The 20,280-nt window shown below is 40.4% G+C and overlaps 1 protein-coding gene across 1 annotated transcript in view; it reads right to left on the bottom strand.

Moving 5' to 3' along the window:
- The window catches only part of rftn2 (raftlin family member 2), a 29,700-nt gene extending 10,085 nt beyond the window's left edge, over window positions 1-19,615 (bottom strand). The window contains exons 1-3 of the mRNA XM_073473767.1: window positions 19,152-19,615; window positions 1,362-1,542; window positions 148-256 (exon numbers count right to left, since the gene is read on the bottom strand). Of these exons, the coding sequence (XP_073329868.1) occupies window positions 148-256; window positions 1,362-1,542; window positions 19,152-19,290 (429 nt within the window). The 5' untranslated portion in view covers window positions 19,291-19,615. The remainder of the gene's footprint in view (window positions 1-147; window positions 257-1,361; window positions 1,543-19,151) is intronic.
- Between the last annotated feature and the right edge of the window lie 665 nt (window positions 19,616-20,280).

Here is a 20,280-nt window from a genome sequence, read left to right as displayed (position 1 = left end):
CCCACATTACTTCACTTATTTTTAGGAGATTTAGAGGTTGCCAACCCCTACATTAAGAACCATTGGACTGGAGAAACAGCTAGAATGCAGCTCCCTCATGTGTTCATGTAATTGTGGGGTTACTAAGTTGCAGTAAATATCACTGACCCTGTCGATGAGTGCTCTGACTGTGTCACCCGTCAGTGACTCTCCAGGTAATGGCCACTCCTCCACCCTCAACATTGGCACGCTGTGACACATGGACGCCGTCTGCTTACTGAGAGCAAACACACACACACACACACACACACACACACACACACACACACACACACACACACACACACACACAGACAAAAACATCTATTAGACAGCCAGTGGGACAGATTTGCAGTAGCAGTGTTTGACATAGGCTTTTTTTTTTCTGCAGGTCACCAAACCTATTGAACGTGTCCATCTGGAGGGTTCATAGTTCACTTGTAATTGTCACAGAGCTGCAGACACCAACACATCAATCATTTATAGTCTCAGCAGGAGATGGCTACCAACTACTGTCTGAGCAATTACACAAAGGGTAAATAACCAGTTAGGTAACTGAAGTGATGACAGGTCATACTCACTGTAAAGCCTTTTCTACATTAAAGTGAGTTTTTGTAAAATAACAGAACAGTCAAATTCGTATTACCCTTTAGTTCAACTTTGCATGAAAACACCATCGTTAACATTACTAATTCTCTTCTAGAGCCATGGTCATTTTATGAGATTAAAATCAGCATCATAGTTACAGTATCCCCACCTATCAAACCTCAGAGATCAGAGACACTTCGTCTCCATTGGCTGCTGTGGGACCCCTGTTGTCGGGTGGATTTCTAGCCAATAGAAATCATGGCAGACACAGAGATCAAGCCAAACCAAAACATAGTCTCCCCCTCCTCCAGGCACGCCATTCTGACCTCCTACTATGGCTCTTTATTAAATATGCAACTGAATTCATCTATCATTCATCTATTTACTTGACAGTATGGTGGGGAACATGTGGGCACAGTGGGAAGGCATGTGTGACAGTCACACACAGCTTGTCTACAGTAATCTTTATTGACCTATCAAAAGCATTTGATCATGCTGATCAGAACATCCTACTCAAACTGCAGCCTTTAGGTATAGATGATGTTGCACTCCACTGGTGTCACAGGAGTGTATTCCCGGTCTATTAATATAATTATATTATACATAAATATCTTTATTCCTCCTAATCACTACTTCAATGTCCATTTTTATGCAGATGATGCACTTGCGGATGCACTTTTCCACCTAACACATACGGATAGCCATAACCTGCTAACAATAAGATAAGTTTAAAACCTGGGTCAGGATTTGCGTACCTGGGCCTGGGACGGGCAAGGATGGCGCGGTAGAGCAGGCTGAAGGGCAGTGACCGTGTTCGGCCCACAGACAGGATGATGGGGTGCAAGGCGGCCAGGACGTAGCCTTGTGTGTAGTAGGGCTGCAGGGCCTGGGGCAGCTCGGAGAGTGAAGCCACATACTGCACCGTCGGACGGCTACCTGCATGAATGAGGAGTTGGAAAGAAACAAATCAGTAAAAAATGTCTTTCCTGTTTTCAGATTCACTGGTTCCAACTTCTAAAATGGGAAGATTTGATGCTGGTCTGGTCTGTCATATGTGTTAATAAACTGAAAATGGATATGTTTTGGACTGTTGGTTGTACAAAACAATCAATCTGAAGACATGATGATGGAAACTTTTCACCTTTATCAGACTAAAGTACTCATTGAGAAAAAAAAACAATTGACAGTGAAAATGATCCTTAGTTACAACTTACCCTAGTCACTGTTTTATACTTGTAAAATGGTCTTGCTCCATAATTATTAAGATATGTCAATGGTAACACCTGGGTCATGTGACCAGTTATAGTGACATATAACACAAGTGATTGCAGGGACATTTATTTTAACATTGTGCTACGCTAAGAACACAAATAACCATACACCAACCAACCATTTCATACACAGAAACTGTCACCCTACAAAATAAGAGTTTTGGTACTCCTGCGTTTCTTGACTTCAACAGTGAGCTTGGGAGTGCTGTGAAAGGTGCAGGTCAGTTGTAAAGTATGGTGGTTGGATGAATTCATGGAAAAGCTTTGGTTAACTTCTGAGTTCACTGCCCTTTTGCAACGGACTCTCCCTGCTCTGTCCTGCTTCCAACATCCCCATCTCCCAACAACTGTGGAATGACTCTAACATCACTACTCCCCTGTTGCTACTGGTAAGAGGAAAGTGCAAACACACACAAACACACAGGGTCAGTCAGAGAGGAATGGATATGATGATGCATAACATTTATTTTAATTTTAGTACCGTATTTTAGTGGGTAGGCAATATTCAAAAATCAAAATCACAAGTACTATTTTTATCAAGTTGGCACATTTTAAACCATTTATTGAGAACCACCCACACACTTCCACATACTGTATATGGTCAACAGAAATCCTATGGTGCGTGTGAAATTGTCCTGTCACCACCAGCTCCATTACATCAAGCCTGTTTCAGTATGAATATGAAGATGTTGCTGAACTTGAAACTAAACATCTCTGCTGCTGCTGCCTGGTCTGAGTTTAAACATCCTGAGTCCAGCTGTGTGAGACGGCCTCAAACACTGATGTCAGGTCTGTGTGTGCTGAGACAGCCTGGAAAAGATCAACCACCGACCCAGGCATGCTGAGGGAAACACCACAGCACCACGCTCTTACGTAAAGGTTATATATACAGTATGTACACACACACACACACACACACACACAGACACACACACACACACACACACACACACACACTTCTAGTGCTGCACCTCCAGCTGTGATGTCTGATGTGGTGAGCCTGGTTTTCTGTCTGTTTCAAAGGTGTGGCTCTGTGACTGGCTCATACACACACAGAAATATGCCTATGTTTAGTTGCACAGTATAATCTTCTTGCTGCTGGGATATTATTGGGGTAATTAATTATCATAGTGTTGTAACTAAAGGATTTTTCATTAGTGGTTACTCTCACAATTATTGTTTGGATTAACTGTTCAGTCCAGCAACGTAGTCAGATATTCAGGCGATGATATGGAAGAAAATAGTATATATATATATATATACACACATACACACACACACACATACACACCACGATACTTTGAAATCTTGTCAAAAGCACTTCATATATGTTAGGACTGGGCAACAAAATCGAACATCACAATATTTTTGACCAAATAGGCCCTACTTCAATATCGATGTTGCAACAATATTGTAATCAATAATAATCACTAATGTGGATGTAATGCTAAGTGGGTAAAGGCAAGTCTTAGAACACTTAGAACAGTCTGGTGAGTTCAGAAAATGGCATCACTTTACTTGAATGCAGTCTTTAAAACCAGGAAAAGACAACACTTATGACATACCACCACCATATAACGATATCCAGTCGGATACTGTTACATCACTTTCTTGCCATCAGCTGCCAAAACCTTTTGCATTTAGCTTGTTTCACATGAACTGTGATAACTCTTGAACACATAACGTAACTGCATCATTTGGAGGAAATGTACTCTACGCTACAACATGATGAATTCAAATGGCCATAACTTGGATGTTGTGAGTCCTGTCCACTTTAAATTTGAAAAGGGATGTATTTTATTTGTACTTATTTATTTGTATGTCTTTTATGTTTGTTTAATATATCTATTTTAATATGGTTGGAGAACATTTTAATGTTTACCTTCTTCTAGCTCATACTGTACTTTTCTGATGTATCACTGATATGTTTGATGTATTGCTCATGTAGTTTCACTCTCTGAGATGTCACTGTGTGACTTGTTAGTTGCGTTGAGATGTTTCTCACCCTGAGCGGGTTGAATGGTTAAACACACCTGTCATCATTGAACCCATCAGCCTACCAACTAACTCTGTGAATAGTCACTATGTCACCAAGCCTTTATCATGGCCTATTTCACAAAGACATGAGGATAAACTTCACTGTGCTACTTTCTAGTGAGAGCAGGACTGAACAGCACCAATATGGTTTCTAGCCCATTGGTTGGCACCTGCAGTTTGTAGACGGCATACACAAAGGTACATTCTGTGGCCTGGAGTCAGTTTGCATCACATGAAATTTTCCACAATCATCCTTGTACAGCGATAAAATCTGTGATCTTAACAGGGCTTCACCAAACTACTGTAGGGCTGCAACTAACAATTATGTTAGTTATGGGTTATTCTGCCAATTATTTTTATGATTAATCTATTAATCATTCAGTCTATAAAATTTAATATAATTGTGAAAACGGCTCATTACAATTTCACTGAGGCCAAAGTGACTTATTCAGATTGCTTCTCCAGCAAATGTTTCACATTTTTACTTGAAATTACTTACACGATTAATCAATTATCAAAATAACTGGCAACCTGTTTTCTTTCGATCAACTAATCGCTGCAGCTCTACATGACTGTCTGTCACTGTGTCTATTCTGATGCAGATCTAGATGCAAATACAACATTTTTTTTACAATTAAACATTTAGATGATTGTGCAGGGTTGAAGGAAGCATACACCCTCAAGATGGTTTTTCAGACGGGTTATCAATTCCATCATTAGTCACAGTTATACAGAGTCCAGTCAGTGTTGACAACTTGTTTGTGTGCTGGTTGTTGAGTGTTGTTTTTCTTGAAATCCTGGCTGGAAATCCCTGTGACCATCACCATACTTCCTGTGTCCACAAAGAGTGGCTGTTCACTGAGGGGCTTGGCTGTGTGCCCCATGCGCACATGCGCACGCACGCACGCACACACACACACACACACACACACACACACACAGTCTATTTACTACACTAGTTTTAAACACACTAAATTGTGCATTTTGGATGTAGATTAAGAGACAAAAATTTGGAGTGAGACAGGAAAGAGTGAAAGTGTGAGAGAGAGAGAGAGTGTGTGTGTGTGTGAGTGAGAGCGAGAGAGAGAGAGCATTCCTCACTACAACCCCCCACATTCTCACGAACAAACAGCCCCAGAGATCGGGGAGACCAGTTCACAGCTGAGATCACTGCTGCCTCTCAATGGGCTGTCTGGCTCCATTATGAGACTAAAGACCACCAGAACCTCAATGAGACCACTAAAGCAGGGGCCGGGCAAACACAGCTACAGTTTACTGGCATTCCTGGGGGTCTGAACTCCACTCCAAACACTTGCGGTGAATTTAAATTTAACACGGGCTTACATGTTGCAGATGGTGGACACAGTTAATACTTTTTTTTTTAGACACGCAACTTACAGGACAAATTTCTTTCCTTCAGAGGACGGACGGAGCATGTCAAGTCAAATATGGATCACTGGTAGTGTCTGGACAGTCACACCAAAAACAAAACAGGCAACCATGCTGCAGTCAATGACTCCCAGGAGGACCATGATGTCATACATACACACACCTCTACACAAGGCTTTTGCTGCAGCCTTTTGCTCTTCTCCTACCCTGCTTTCAGTCATCACACCCCCTCCCATCCTGCTGCCACTCGCCCCGTCAACCCGCACACTGAGGCCTCTGTTCAGGGCTGTGAGGGGGAATAAAAGAGGAGGAGGAGGAGGAGGAGAGGAAGAAGGGAGGACCAGCAAAGAGGGTAAATAAGGGGGGGAAAGACGCAGAGGAGTAATGGAGAGGTGGGAACTGGCAAGATATGGGGGGGCGGGGGGCTCAAGAGGAGTTGAGCAACAACTGAGGGCACAGAGAGGGGTGACAGAGCTGAGAAAATGGGAGGCGAAGGAGGGAGAGAGGGAGGGAGGAGGGTTTAAAGCCAAACAGGGGTTACAAGATGGATTTTATGAGCCCATATGTGAATGAGAGAGCTGGAGAAGGTGTGAAAAGGAGAGCTGCCTGGAAACGAGGAGCAGAGACAACAAGAGTAACATGAGTGGGAAAAACAAGCTGCTCTGTGAGGCTGCACTCACACACTGCACTGCTTATAGCTAAATGCTAACATCAGTATGCTAACATGCTGATGTGTAGCAGGTACCATCCAAGATGTCATATTGTTAGGACCAGAATTAGCAATCAAGTTGGCCTCTGAGTTGCAGTTCCCAGTCTGACATGTTGGGAATTTCTGACTCCCATTAATACCCCTTTACACTGGACACAAAACCTACCAACACCCACTAACATCTGGCTATTGTCTTCAATGGTAATGTGCACAATCAGCATTCACTCCAGCGCCAAATGACTCTGCAGAAAACACTGGTGTTTATCGGTTGCAGCTGGCTCTGATTGGCTGTGGTGAAAACATAGCGAGAATGTGAGCATCTAATTAATGTTATTAATACTTTTAAAATCATCATGTCATCTGGATGTAGTCTGATGATGTGGTACAGTATAACATCTGCACATTCATAATGACTAACATGAAAGAAAGACAATGCATTTAAAAACCTGCATATAGGCTGGTTTTGGTGTAAAATGTTATTAATGAAAATGTGTTTTGTTGAAAGTGTTGGCAAAAAGGCAGTAAAGGCTCCATGACTGGCAGATAAAATACTTCTCAACAAAAGTACTGTAATTCAGTGAATTTAAAAGAATATATAGACAATTTTGCACAAATAACTAATTTGGGCAATTTAAATAATGGGCAGCTAGCAGTGGGGTTTACCCTGAATGAACACTACAAGATCTAAACCGAACCAAATTTCAAGGCAATCCATTCAATAGTTGCTGTGATATTTCAGTCTGGACCAAAGTAAGGCACAGACTGTAATCCAGGATACAGTTGTAATTGATTACTGAGTATGAGTTGCCAGGTTTTTACTGCCTTGCACTGCCCTTCACCTCTCCTCTAAATTCAATAATCAAAATACTGACTTTAATCTGATATAATCCAGCATGGGCCATTAGTTTCTGAGATTAGACAGAGATTACAGAAAATTGCACTCAACTCTGGAAATAATACTGTCAGGCAGATAGATACCCTTTCACAATCAGGACAGTCAGTTTGTCTAGAAGGTTGCAGTTCCTCCAACATTCTTCCCTCTCTCATCCAACCAGCGATGAATACAAGACAATTCAGGTTAAGTCATCTCTCCACCACCAGCTAATCCCTTCCTATCCCTCCATTTATTCATCTAGTCCTGACCTGCAATCACTGTGCACCCTTCACATCATCCTCATACCCTCGATTCCCTTGATAGTCCAGTTCAAGTCTTTGCATGACACTGCTGCGTGTGTAGGGAAGTGTAGGCCAAAGCTATTGTTCTGACAGGATGGCTTATAGCCTCAGGCTGGCTAGCGGTAAGTCCTATGTTGCAAGAGGAATCAGGACTTTACAGGAGCATGTAATTTTTCTTTAGAGATATTTAACTTGTAGAGCTACATGATATCCAAACAGACACTGACACACTGAGCCAGTTCATTTTTAAGAGGCCTTAAAGTGATAGTTCTGGTCTTTTGTGGAGTTGTATGAGGTACTTATTCCTAGTCAGTGTATTACCTGCAGTAGATGACGTCAGCTCTCACCCTTTGTTGAGAAGCAGCATGTAGCACCAACAGGGAAGCAAAAGCAGTGGGATTCATCTTCTTGTGAATGTGAATGTCTGTCCAAAATAACATGGCAATCCATCCATGTCTAGGTATTTAGCCTGGACCAAAAATCTCCATCCAAATTAAAACACCTCAACTAAAGAGAAACAGCTGGACCTCTTCTGTGTCATCCTTTTCCGGCCAGCAATCAACAAAACCTTTAAAGACACGGTCATTCGGTCAAGATAATCTTCTGATTCTCAGCAGGTTTAACCTCTGTCCTATCCCATCTGTTCTACATCTTAACCTATACTACTGCTGAACAATCAATCAAGCACAATATGGCCCAGTGCGATATCCAAACCACAGAAGCTGCAAGTTTTTGATAAAGGTAATATGTGTGACAAACAGCATTATAATGAAGTACAGTAGTGCTGCAGAGACGTTCTGGCCTACAAATCTTGTTCTCCAGATGTAAGAAAACATGTTTGTTTGGTACAGACTCCAACAGTCACATCATCATGGTTTTAATAGTTTTTTCAGTGAAAATGAAAATTGTGAGGCAAAGCTGATCACACTAATCTTAAATCATGAATCGTAAAATCTGTCAAAAAATAATTACAATATTATTCTGTTACCATATCATGCAGCCATAACCTTTACTGTGTTTCAATACAGACAAACTCAGGAATAGCTTGTTCTCATATACAGATTTTTCAGTTTCTGCTTTGAGACAACTGAATGTGTGGGTCTAAAAAGCTACTTATTAATCAGGTACACAGTTATTCCCAAGCTACTGCCTGACGTCAAATCCAAAATACTAATTGTGTGGATCAAAGACGGAAACCAAGAGAAAAAAAGATGTGTTTTTAAAATTTTGCTGGATGAGTGTTGACATACTGAGGAAAGAGTGACTTCAACTCACAGCACACACACGCTGTTGACGACACAGAGCTGTAAAAGTAAGCAACACTATGAGCACTTTGCTCAGAATCCATATGATTTCTCATTCTTACATGTACACAGCTATCAGTACTCAGCCTGTGAAGGTATTATCCATTAGGTACTTTGATGTGCTGCCTCTGGCTCCAGGCCCCACGTCCAGTCTCCTCTCAGTCGGACTAAAACAAGGTCAAGATGATGTGGAACTCTGCAGCTACTGGGCAATGCGAGATAGCCTACACGGGGGATGGTGGGTTTCAGTATGTGACAGTAACTCTGCGTGTGTCCCAGAAACACAAAGCAAGGTCAGCAAAGGGTGGAGTGGTCTGATGATGATTCTTATAATGGCATTAGAGGTCTTTTTCCCCTGGTAACTGTGGACTGCAGAGAGCCACTTTGCAGGAATATAAAATCTGTGCAAAAATCATTTTTCTGCCAGTGTGATTCTTTAAATACATTTGGGTACTTTCTGTTAGGAAATCTGTAAAAGACAAAAAATGGTGAGCTTCACCGGATACAAAGGTTCAGGTGTCACCAGCGTCATTAAGTCACTTGTTATATCAACATTTTTAAAATGTCTAATACTGAGCCACAATAACTCACTTTACCAACAAGACACATAGACCTGATTGATTATAATGAAACTATACTATAATGAAAATGCAAACAGTCCATATATAATTATCTTTTGGTAATCTTTAAAAATCTCCATCATCATCATCATCATCATCGTGCTAAACAAATACCAGACTACAGATGCAGGAACATCTGTAAAAGCCTCTTTCACTTCATAACCTTTTAAACTGTTAATGACGTATTAAGAGTTTCTGCTGGCGTCATCATGCCACCAAATCTGAAGTTCAAAAACAACATCTTTGGGAGTTACATCTAAATACAATCCAATATCAGCATCAATACAATCAATTGAGCTACTTAAAAATGAACTATACACTGTATCTGGTTTCATATGATAACAACCCAAGTAAGTAACACAATAAATCTCGTCACACTACAAGGCTAAATATGGGAGTAACAATCTTGGAACAATGTACGTTCTCTACTATTAATGTAGTTCAGGCTAACTATGCATGAACACTTCCTGTCTAGAATCTAGGGATGCAACGGTAGAGTTTTCCCACAGTTCGGTATGCATCACAGTTTTTGGGCCACAGTAACGGTACGGTTTCCATATCTTAATATAAAACTACTCACACTAGCAAAGGCAATATTGCATGTAAAAATAATTAAAAGCAGATATAATCAAACCACAAACCTTATTATAAAAGTTTAACACTTATCTTAATTGCCTTCCATAAAAAACATATGCAGTATCCAATCAAGTTAAACAGCAAACATTATTGTAGTATTGTATTGTACTGTATTGTATTGTATTGTTTGCCTTGTGTATTGAACACAGGGCGTATTGAACGGTTCGATAAAATATTGAATATTGTTGCATCCCTACTAGAATCACAGTTTTCAGTGTTCTTCCCCTTTTTTCCTGTCCTTGTGTGAAATCCTTGATGTCTAACAGAAGTGTTGAATGCATTTCATTACTCATAAAATGTTAAACATCCTGCATTTTTTCATCAGTCACTCAGCGTTCCCAACTGTTTTCAATGGGAAGTAACTAAAGCCTGATCAAAAATTGGCTGCATGTCGTCACATTATGTCACATGCTAATTTACATATTCAAGACATTATAATGTAACTATTTACATATATACAAGATTTTAAATAATAAAATTTAGAACAAAAGTCAAGCTAAACTCAAAAGACCCTAAATAGCTTCAGAATTAACTTTAGCTTTTTTTTTCAAGCTGCTATCATCTCATCAATATGCAACTGAATCCACTTCTAATTTCAAAACCTTTTAATGTACATTTTATGTTACCTGGTTTCCAAAATCTTTGGGAGTCTGTAATACATAAATACAACAGAATATGATAATTTAATAACTCATTTTGACATATACTCAATTGAAAACAGTACAGAGACAATATATTTAATGTTTAACCTCATCAACTTCATTGATCTTTGTAAATATATGGCAATATATTTACATGTTTCAAACAGGTTGGTACAGGAGCAACAAAAGACTGAAAGTTGTGGAATGCTCCATAAACACCTGCTTGGAACATTCTGCAGGTAAACAGGTTGATTGTTAACAGGTGATAGTGTCATGATTGTGTATGAAAAGGGAGAGGTTCAGTTGTTCACAGTAAACATGGGGCGAGGTTCATGAATGTATAAAGGATATTACTACATGGGCTCAAACCATCGTCGGTAAACACAGTTTGTTTGCAAATTATTGGATTCTGTTTTTATCTATATTTTAAACAACCTTGTCGGGTTATATGTTGTATTCACTGTAGGTTCAGTTACTAAATGGATTTAAATCAAATCCTTTAAATGAGATTGGATCACTGCATCATCCTACTTATGGTCAAAAACTCCACAGAATGATGAGGCTAACATTCCTAATGAGTTCCAACAGGAGCGCTGGCTGGGTTTGTAGAACAAACAGAGCTGGAAGTGCCGAAACGTGCCTGAACAAAAACCATGACAGAAAAGCAGCCCAACAAGACGTGCAACAAGAAGATATAAATACCTCTCCAGACTGTAAGCATCTGTTGCCCAGGTCCTCATCAGGAATGGAATGTACTGACAGATGAGTTATTAATGCTTCAAAACATACAGGCCTCAAAGCTGGAGACTACCGACTCTTCACACCTCCTCCTTTCAGCCAATTACTGCTGCTTTCGTCAATCTTGTACGTTGTGTTCACTCACAATACACCTTTTAAGTCGTTGGCCAGAATCTGGGACTTCCACGCTCATACTGTATGGATTTAGCCACAACATGTAAAATACTTCTTCAGTAATACTGAAACATTGCAGCTTATTACAGATCTTTTGCAGTGTTTCCCATAAAAAGACTGTGCTTATATTACCCCATACATAATCTATGTAGATTAAGACCCATCAAGGTAGATACAATCCTAACTCAGGTAAGTTGGTTTATTTTGAGTAGTTATTCGTTTGTGCAACCCGGGTCATTAAGACTTTGTTCAGACTACCAAAACAAATTTTTTTGTACCATTTTTGGCCTATCCAGATTGTAGCCACGTTGAGGAAGTCTGGACAGCAAAAAACACATGAAATGCAATTCTGCATTGGATCCAAACGACATTTGAAGGTGGTTTGAAATGCAATTAGAATTGGACTTCTACAGATGTGTATCGCTCATATCAGATTTCAAAGTGTCTTTTGGGTTACTCACAGCACGAAACACAATGGTGACATCAAGTGCATCAGAGCAGCTGAGCAGAATCCTGGCTGCTACAAGCAGAACGGTATGACAACAACGCAGAGAACACCAGTCTGTGGAGTCACACTGAAATAAACTGTCTGCTCCATGACTTGACAGTGTGATTGTTTGGAGGGCGAGATCACTGATCATCCTTCCGTGTTGAAGCATTTGTTGAAACAGTACAGAGTTACTGACTCCTACATCATTATCATTGCAAACTATGCAGATATGTTAGTTATGCCTGGATCCAAAAATCAGATCTGATCACTTGCAAATAATGCTGACACTCCATCTTTCAGATCTGATTAGCCAGTCAGAACGCAGGTCTGCAGCACCGTAAGCCAAGCCAGCACAGACTCTTCAGACACTGAGTGACACTGTATGGAGAGGACCTGCTCACTGAAACCTGCTGAATAACAGATGAACTTCTGAATTGGTGAGTTGCTGTTAAAATAAATTTAAAAATGCTGCACCAAAAGGTGCTAGGCTAAGCTAGCAAGTTAAAGTGAACAGGTTACATGATGAACTGCGCAATCAGCCAACTGTTGTAGAGCTCAACTAAAAGCTGTGTGACAACTCAACTGGCAAGATTATAAAAAAAGAATCTCTGTCTGTCTGTCAGTCTGTTATTCACATATCTTGAGAACCATCCATCTGATCTACTTCACACATGGCAGGTTTGTTGCTGCGAACCAAATGAAGTACAGTGTAAACTTTGGTGCCATTTGAACACGTGACATGTCAATTTTAATACATTTTGAATAAACATCTGCTCTGTGTAGCAGTGGGGGCGTAGCTTCAAGCTGTCAGCTGCTCCAGGATGGCTCTCTCATCGGTTGCTGTGGTCCAGCTCAGAAAGCACCAAAATAATCATTCAGATTTAAATATCAAACATGTTTGATGTTATCGTGGCGGCCCTGATGAGTCTGTGTGCAGTTCAGGAGGCTTAAAACTGGATCTGTAAACCCCTCACATTACCAGACCGTCTGTGCCCAACAGCATGTTTTGAATAGGCACTGCACTAGTACAGTTTAATTGGTCAGTGTCTTCTCTGGCTGGTAAAGCTACTGAACTGCTTAATGCTGTATCAACAAGTTATGTTTTGTCAGGTATTTATTTCATTGGTATAGTAAATCTGATTTTAAAAAACAACAACATAACAATGTTGACTTAAAATTGAAATTAATTTAATGTTGATTTGAAGTTGATGACGAGCCAATCCAGTCAACGGTTCAGCACGACCACACAAACCAATATAGCCTGATGGTGTTAGTTATTATTACACAACATTTCATTATCATTCTTTTTCAGTGCTGTTCAAACACTGGGTATTTTTATTTTTCTTGGCTTGGCTCTGACTGGGAGGTGAGGACACCTCAAGTTAATTTGGAATTACATCAAATGTCCTCTCTGTCATCAAGGTGATTTCAAACTGGAAAACAAAACCTGTGGAGAATCGTATGAAGTATGAATGCAGTCTGGTCTTAATCAGGTTTAAAGCTGGGAAAATGCACACTGAGTTGCACAGATTGACTTTTTGTGGGGCTTTTCATCTTTCATTTGGCAAGAAGAGACTTGACTGACTAAACCAAGACAAATATTACACCTCTTTTTCCAAATCATAAAATGAGTTTACTGAAGAAATATTTATAATCATGAAAAAAGGAAGACAGACATGCCTGTGGTGATGCCAGCCACCACCAGACTGCATATGACTAGCAGAGATTGGAACCACTCCGGTTTATCTTTAGCTGTGCCAATTATGGAGCCTTCACACTTTGAGAGTGATGCATACTCACTCACTCCAGGAAGACAGAAAGCCTGCACATTAAAGCTGCATTTTTACCATTTACTCACACGGTAAGAATGCATTTACTGCATGGCTTTTCTTTTCTGCCCTTCATAATAAGCAACTTAAGTGATGTAATCACATAAAATACAGACATACAGCTGTATACTGAGTGAATCAAGCCATGTTGTCATCATTTGAGATTTTAGAAAAAGTCTCAAAGATGTAGAGGTTGTTCTGGCACAGGACACATCTTCTAAACACAGCTGGATACTGTAAAAGAAAACTCAGACAAGATTTTGAGGTTTATATCTCAACTGAATTACCCAAAAGCCACTGCAGTCTTGCTCTCTGGCATAAATAGAATATTTTTGTGTTTAGCAACAGTCACACTTCCCCGCAGATACAAATCTAATGTGAGTGTGGAAGCAACATCTGATCACAAAGAGAACATCTGAGATGTATTCTGACTGCTGGTGTAAACCACAGGTTGTCTAAAATGGATCTAGACACAATCTATGACTCACTCACTCACTCACACTCACTCACTCACTCACTCACTCACTCACTCACTCACTCACTCACTCACTCACTCACTCACTCACTCACTCACACTCACTCACTCACTCACTCACTCACTCACTCACTCACTCACTCACTCACTCACTCACTCACACACACACACACACACACACACACACACACACACACACACACACACACACACACACACACACACACACACACACACACACCCTGTCTGAAGTTCTGTATTTATAAGTCCATCTGAGAACCCAGAACCCATGACTCCCTGCTGATGACAGGCACAAAGAATGAAAGCACTGCAGAAAAAACTTTCCAGAACACAACTATACACAGCAAAGGAGCATTCGCTACTGTCACAGGTCATGAACCGTGTGCCGGTGGGTAGCAGAGAAAACTCCTGTCAGTCAACAAGGAAGCTCTCTGTGCTGAGATGAAATATGCCAAATTCATTTGTCTAACTCACTGTTGTACACTGATGTACACTTTAACAGGGTTTAGAGGACATATTCAATGACTTTGCATATAAGTCCAATCTCACACTTCTAGATACCTAAATGTTGATTAAATCTGTATCTGACACATTCAAATAACAGGGGTACCTAATTAATCTGACATACCATCTTTTTCTCAAGCTAACTGCTCGAAATACTGAAGGTCCTGGTTCAAAAACATTGAGTTTATAAGCTGTAAATGATTGACATGATATGAATGAAAGATTAACGGGAGAATTTGACTCTAGAACCTGACGTGAAGCGATCTGCTAGAGCAGAAATCTAACACTCGGCTGTCTTGCATTCCAGTCCCAATCGTGGTTTCAAAGTGGTGATACTGAGTGAAGGTTACCTCTCACAAATGATCTTCAGGTGAGTATAGACACTGGCATCACAAAGCACACAAAGCAGACAACAGCCACTCCGGCCATCAACTCATCCATGAAATTAACGTTCATTAGTGACAGCTAATATGACATGCCACTGTGGACTTCTGTCATTTTAGCCGGCAAAAGCAACACTCAATGCTAGCTACAAATGAGAAGCTGCCACCTGGATGATTTTTCACACTGATCTTTGCTAATGTGTCTGAGTTTTGCCAATTAGTGCATTTTGCAACTGTCTTATGTAGTCCTCATATTGAACAACAACTATTTGTTGCAGAAAATCACTATGAACAACAGTTAGGCAGGAAGGCTGCTACGTCAGAGGCCACTGTGTTTCAACATTTGTAAGTGTGAAACCACTGGATATGTTCAGAGACATCAAGATTGTTTCTAGATGTGTTTGTGGCAACAAAAAAAGGACATTTTTGATGAGACACTGAAACAATTTGCAGCCTTATTTGTGACGACAGAACCAGGTAGGCTAAAATATGATCTTTTCCTAACACTAACCAAGTGAATTTGTGCCTAAACCTAACTAGACCATAAGCACAGTGCTGTCATAAAATTGAAAATTGAACATGAAGAAACGTCAATTGTCAACACGTTGATGAAGGTTCTCAGTCATCCAGGTCATGGTAACTCTAAGTGCTGTATCATAGGCAACTGTATGTGTTTCAGTTTGTTGAAGACGTTTCACCTCTCATCCAAGAGGCTTCTTCAGTTCTAACTAACTGGAGGGGAGTTACAGGCTTTTAAACTCTGTGTGGGAGTGTCCTTACAGAGTCGTTAAGGACACGTGTGAGCTCTCAGTTTCAGAGTTGTTAGGGCCACTTGTGGGTCGTTGACCCAACCGGCCTTCATGTGGGTTGCTAGGGCTGGGTGAGCCCAGGTGTGAATGGTTGTTAGGCTGTCTGGGGAGAGAACTCAGTACTGCATTGTAGGTGGGTGATAAGTAATGTCTTAGGTCAAGTGTCAGCATATCCTTGGTTTGCAGAAAAGTATATTGCCAACATTAACCTCGGCACTGGGTTGAATTTGAAATGTTGGTCTAAACAAACACTGTGAAGACTTTATTGAGTAAAGTGAAAGAAAAATTATTTGCATTTAATTTAATAATTGATACATTTGAAGAAAAAAAAATTGCAAAAAATGCTTTTCAAAAGTGAATATTTTCAAATTTTCTGTAGGCGTGGACACAATGTGAACGTTAAGCTGATTATAAATATAATTTAGGCATAACGATTGATCAGACCATGTTGGATCGGGTGTGTTACAGTCTGGATCAGTTGGTGTTGACATTATGTGTGTGTAAAGAGTCTAATCTTAAATCTTCAGATCCAGGTGCTGCCAGCTGTTCTCATAAAGATTTTTAAGAGGTTTGATATTTGTGACCAATGACCAATGTTCAGTTTTGTGTCACCTGAGGGAGACATCACTCACCTCCAGTGTCCTGTGTTGTGTCTACAGTGCTACACGCAGCTCCACCCAGGGTCCCACCTAAACTCTACACCTTTTTCCTCCATTTTAGCCTTTTTGGCACAGATGTCACTGCATATGAATAGTGCAAGCAGTTGGTTTTGGCACAAGCACACAGTTGGAGTTCTCTCAGGATTTGCAGGGTTGTCTATTACCACCACTCCAGTCATTACTGACCACTGGTTTAGAGTGTTGTCTAGGTTTTCTCTCCCGTCATCTGGTTTATCCTACTTCCTGAATGACTATGGTCTAAATAATCTGTGCAAGTTTTTGTGTCCAGTCTGTGTAGGTTTGTCCTGAGCTTTAGTCTTCTATGACAATTAATGAAATATCTTTGGGTTTGGGACTGTTGGTCTGACAATACAAGACTTCACTTTAGGCTCTAAAGAATAGTGATGAGCATTTTTCTTTGGATTAGTGATAATGAAAATAATCATTAATTGCAGCCCTACTTGTATGATAGGATCACATGCAGACAGGACTAGTTTCATGCTGAATGTTGGACAATCATTAAGTCATTAAAAGGCGGGATTCAGACTTTACGTCCCTGATCCCCTTAATTTGGAGAGCAGCACTTTCCTCCACGATTCATTATCGTGCCGGCCTGCTGTTTACATGTTAGGCTCCCATTCAGAACTTAATCACCATTTCGTTCCAAATAGGTCACAGTGAAAGCAACCAGTCTGAGGACCAGATGAAGGGATTATCCTTGAAAAATGGCAACCCACGGCCATCTGAGATTACCACACATGTTCAAATTAGATTCTATATCACAGCAGGTGGATTTGTCCATGCCTACCACATGGGAAGGGGTGTGTGTCAATGAGTGTGTGTCCATGTGTGTGCCAAGGGGAGAAGGCCCACTAGCGAAGGCAGGAAAAAACCTTGTGTGACCTATTTCTAGATAGGCTGAACAAGCAGCCCTGTTGCTAGGAAAAGTCCAGAGTTAGATGCTGTAATGTTGCGCACATGTAGTTGGCAACGATGTGAAAGCACCTTAAAATTAAACTGAGTGGAATCTAAAAACATGAACATATCACGCACATATTCAGAACAGTGTAATGGATACTAACTGCAATCTGATACTTCACTTTACAAGCATCACAGGAAAACACAGCCCCTTTGTGAATAATAAAGTGACACTTCGTTCAAATAAAACTACCATAAACTGGCTGTCTGATATTTATGACCATTTTACGACCAAATAAACAGGGAGGAATGTTTTAGTCAAAAGAAGGAACACGTAGGGCTACTTGTTGAAAATGGTTAAAATCAATTATATTACTCTGTTTTTAAAAAGGGGCCAACACAAAGGCTTACATCCCTTTTCTAGTATTCTAGTAGGGATTCGTGATGGATTTTTTTCAGTTGATACCAATAAACAATAATGACCTGCTTCTCACGCTTCTCCAATACAGATAAAATATTTGATAATTTCACATTTTTGAAATTAAAACAAAAGTTCAGACCCTGTAGTTTATTCACACCGGAGGGTAAGACAGGCGAACATGTAGTGAGCAAAGATGATTTCATATTCCACAGCTCTAATACCATTTGTTGTGTTAAACCTGAAAGACTTCTTCCCTCCTCTTCAAATCCTTGCAGAACATTAATTGCACATCATGTCTGTCTGTGAAACTGTAAACATGTACACCAGCATCAGACAGATGTTTGGCTCTCTAGTCTTCACTGTGTGGCTCTACACAGGTGCAGCAGTTTGACGTCATGAGCGACAACAGTGTGCTGCACTTCTTTGTGTTTCTTTGTGGATTGCAAACCAGTTTTAAAGGTACATACCACCCCTTAATGTATCAGTGTGTAAATGCTGTGCTTGAAAGTAAGTTGGCTTCATTTATCAGCTATAATTTTAACAATACTGATATATAGCCGATAATATACATTTCCCAATATCGAATTGATGATTTATCAGTCTGTTACATATTGTGCATCCCTATAATGTCTTCAGCTGCATTGAGATTATGTTTTATGTTCTGAATGATTGATTGATTGTGTAAAATGTCGGAGAGCAAGTAAAGATCATTTTCACTGTTTATTAATCTGTCAATTAGTTAATCGATTTATCATTTAATGTATCAGAAAATATTGAATAATACAATCATAATGCCCCAAAACCCAAAGTGACGCCTTTACATAAAAAACCATGACCCAAAGTTATTGTCCTAACAATGACATTAAACACAGCATCAAATCTCACACAGGAGAACAAGGCTGGAACGAGCCAGTGTTTCTGGTTTTAGATGGAACAAAACATTAGGTGATGTTCAAAATTTAGACGATTTCTTTTCAATGAACATATCGAATAATCAACTAATCCTTTTTGATCAGATAAAGTGTCAGAAAAGTTTTCAGAGCCCATGGTAACATGGTCAACACGTCCAACCGATAACAACTCAAAGCTATCAGATGTTTATCAAATATGACCAAGGAAGCATTAAATCCTCACATCCAACACCTAAATACTGTCTACTGTCTGTTTGAGAAGTGACTCATCGATTCTTAAACAGTTGCCGATTAATTTTTGGTTGAATGATTAATCAATTCATCATTTCAGCTCCAGACGAGTTCCAACAGTCCAACACCAAATTAGAATCCATTCATTAAAATATAAACAGTGAAAAGCAGCTAGATAATATGACATTTATCAGCCTACCTTCCAAACTGAAGTCGAGCAGCACATACTCGTACACAGTATCCGTCTTGGTCTCCACTTGTGGTCTCTTCAAGGTGGAGTAGATCTTCCCGGGGGTGCAGTCCTCCGGGTCTTCCAGTTTCCGTAAGCCGCAGCCCATGGCCTCCGGGCGGGGACAGCCGCTCGCTGAGCGCGGTGGGAGCAGCGGAGGAGCACCGGAGGAGCCGCTCTGCCTGCCGCCGACAGACACACACACACACACAGACACACAGACACACACACACACACACACACAGAGACAGACAGACTGAGCTTCTGCTGTGCCTTCAACTTTAGCGGGACCGCTCCATCCCTCCTCCGTCCTCCCTGCTAATCCCTCCGAGAGCTCACAGATAAGCAGCGGCAGAGCTGGAGGAAGTCAAAGCCAGCAGTGTGTGAGGAGGAGCGCAGCGTGGAGGGTTATTTCATGAGGCGGCTGTTTCTTGACAAAGTGTCCCGCTGATGTGTCCGCAGGTCAGAGGCGTGGAGAGGAGGAGCTGCTCCCCTGGAGCAAACTTTCCTCACTGTCAAGCTAGCAAGGACACCACGACTTCCTCCCGTCATTTCAAAATAAGATACTGGCATATCAGCAATTTTATTGCAGAATATTTACTTCATGGTGAATTCTGTTCACTTTTTGAGTTTGTGATCACGTTTTTTGTTATTCTTTAGCACTGTGTAGATTTGTGACTTGAGATCTAAAAAGCCTGAGTTCATACAGAGGAGTTTCTCTTTGGAGCTGAAATGATTAGTAAATTAAATAATTTAGGACTGAATCAACAGCCATTTAGATGACTGATTAATTGTTGAAATATTTTTCATTCTTATTAAAAATGGTATTTTCAGTGGTGAAAAGTAGACTGCATTTACTTAAGTAGGCCATGAATTTGAGTTACTTGTATGTTACTTCCACTCCTCCACATTTCAGAGGACATGTTACGTTTTACTTGCACAAGAAACACATGGAAAGGTTATCAAATATGATGTTTTGTTATACATTTAACCACCCAACAGTACAAGTAGGCCTACGGCTAAAATGATTAGTCAATGTAGTCAGTGCAATTTTTCATGCCAATTTTATGGTTCCAGCTTCTCAAATTACAAATTGTAA

This window comes from Pagrus major, chromosome 9 (genome assembly GCF_040436345.1).
Source record: "Pagrus major chromosome 9, Pma_NU_1.0".
NCBI classification, from domain to species: Eukaryota; Metazoa; Chordata; class Actinopteri; order Spariformes; family Sparidae; genus Pagrus; species Pagrus major.
Note: the sequence above shows the minus strand (reverse complement) of the source record. Positions and strands in the feature narration are given on the sequence as shown.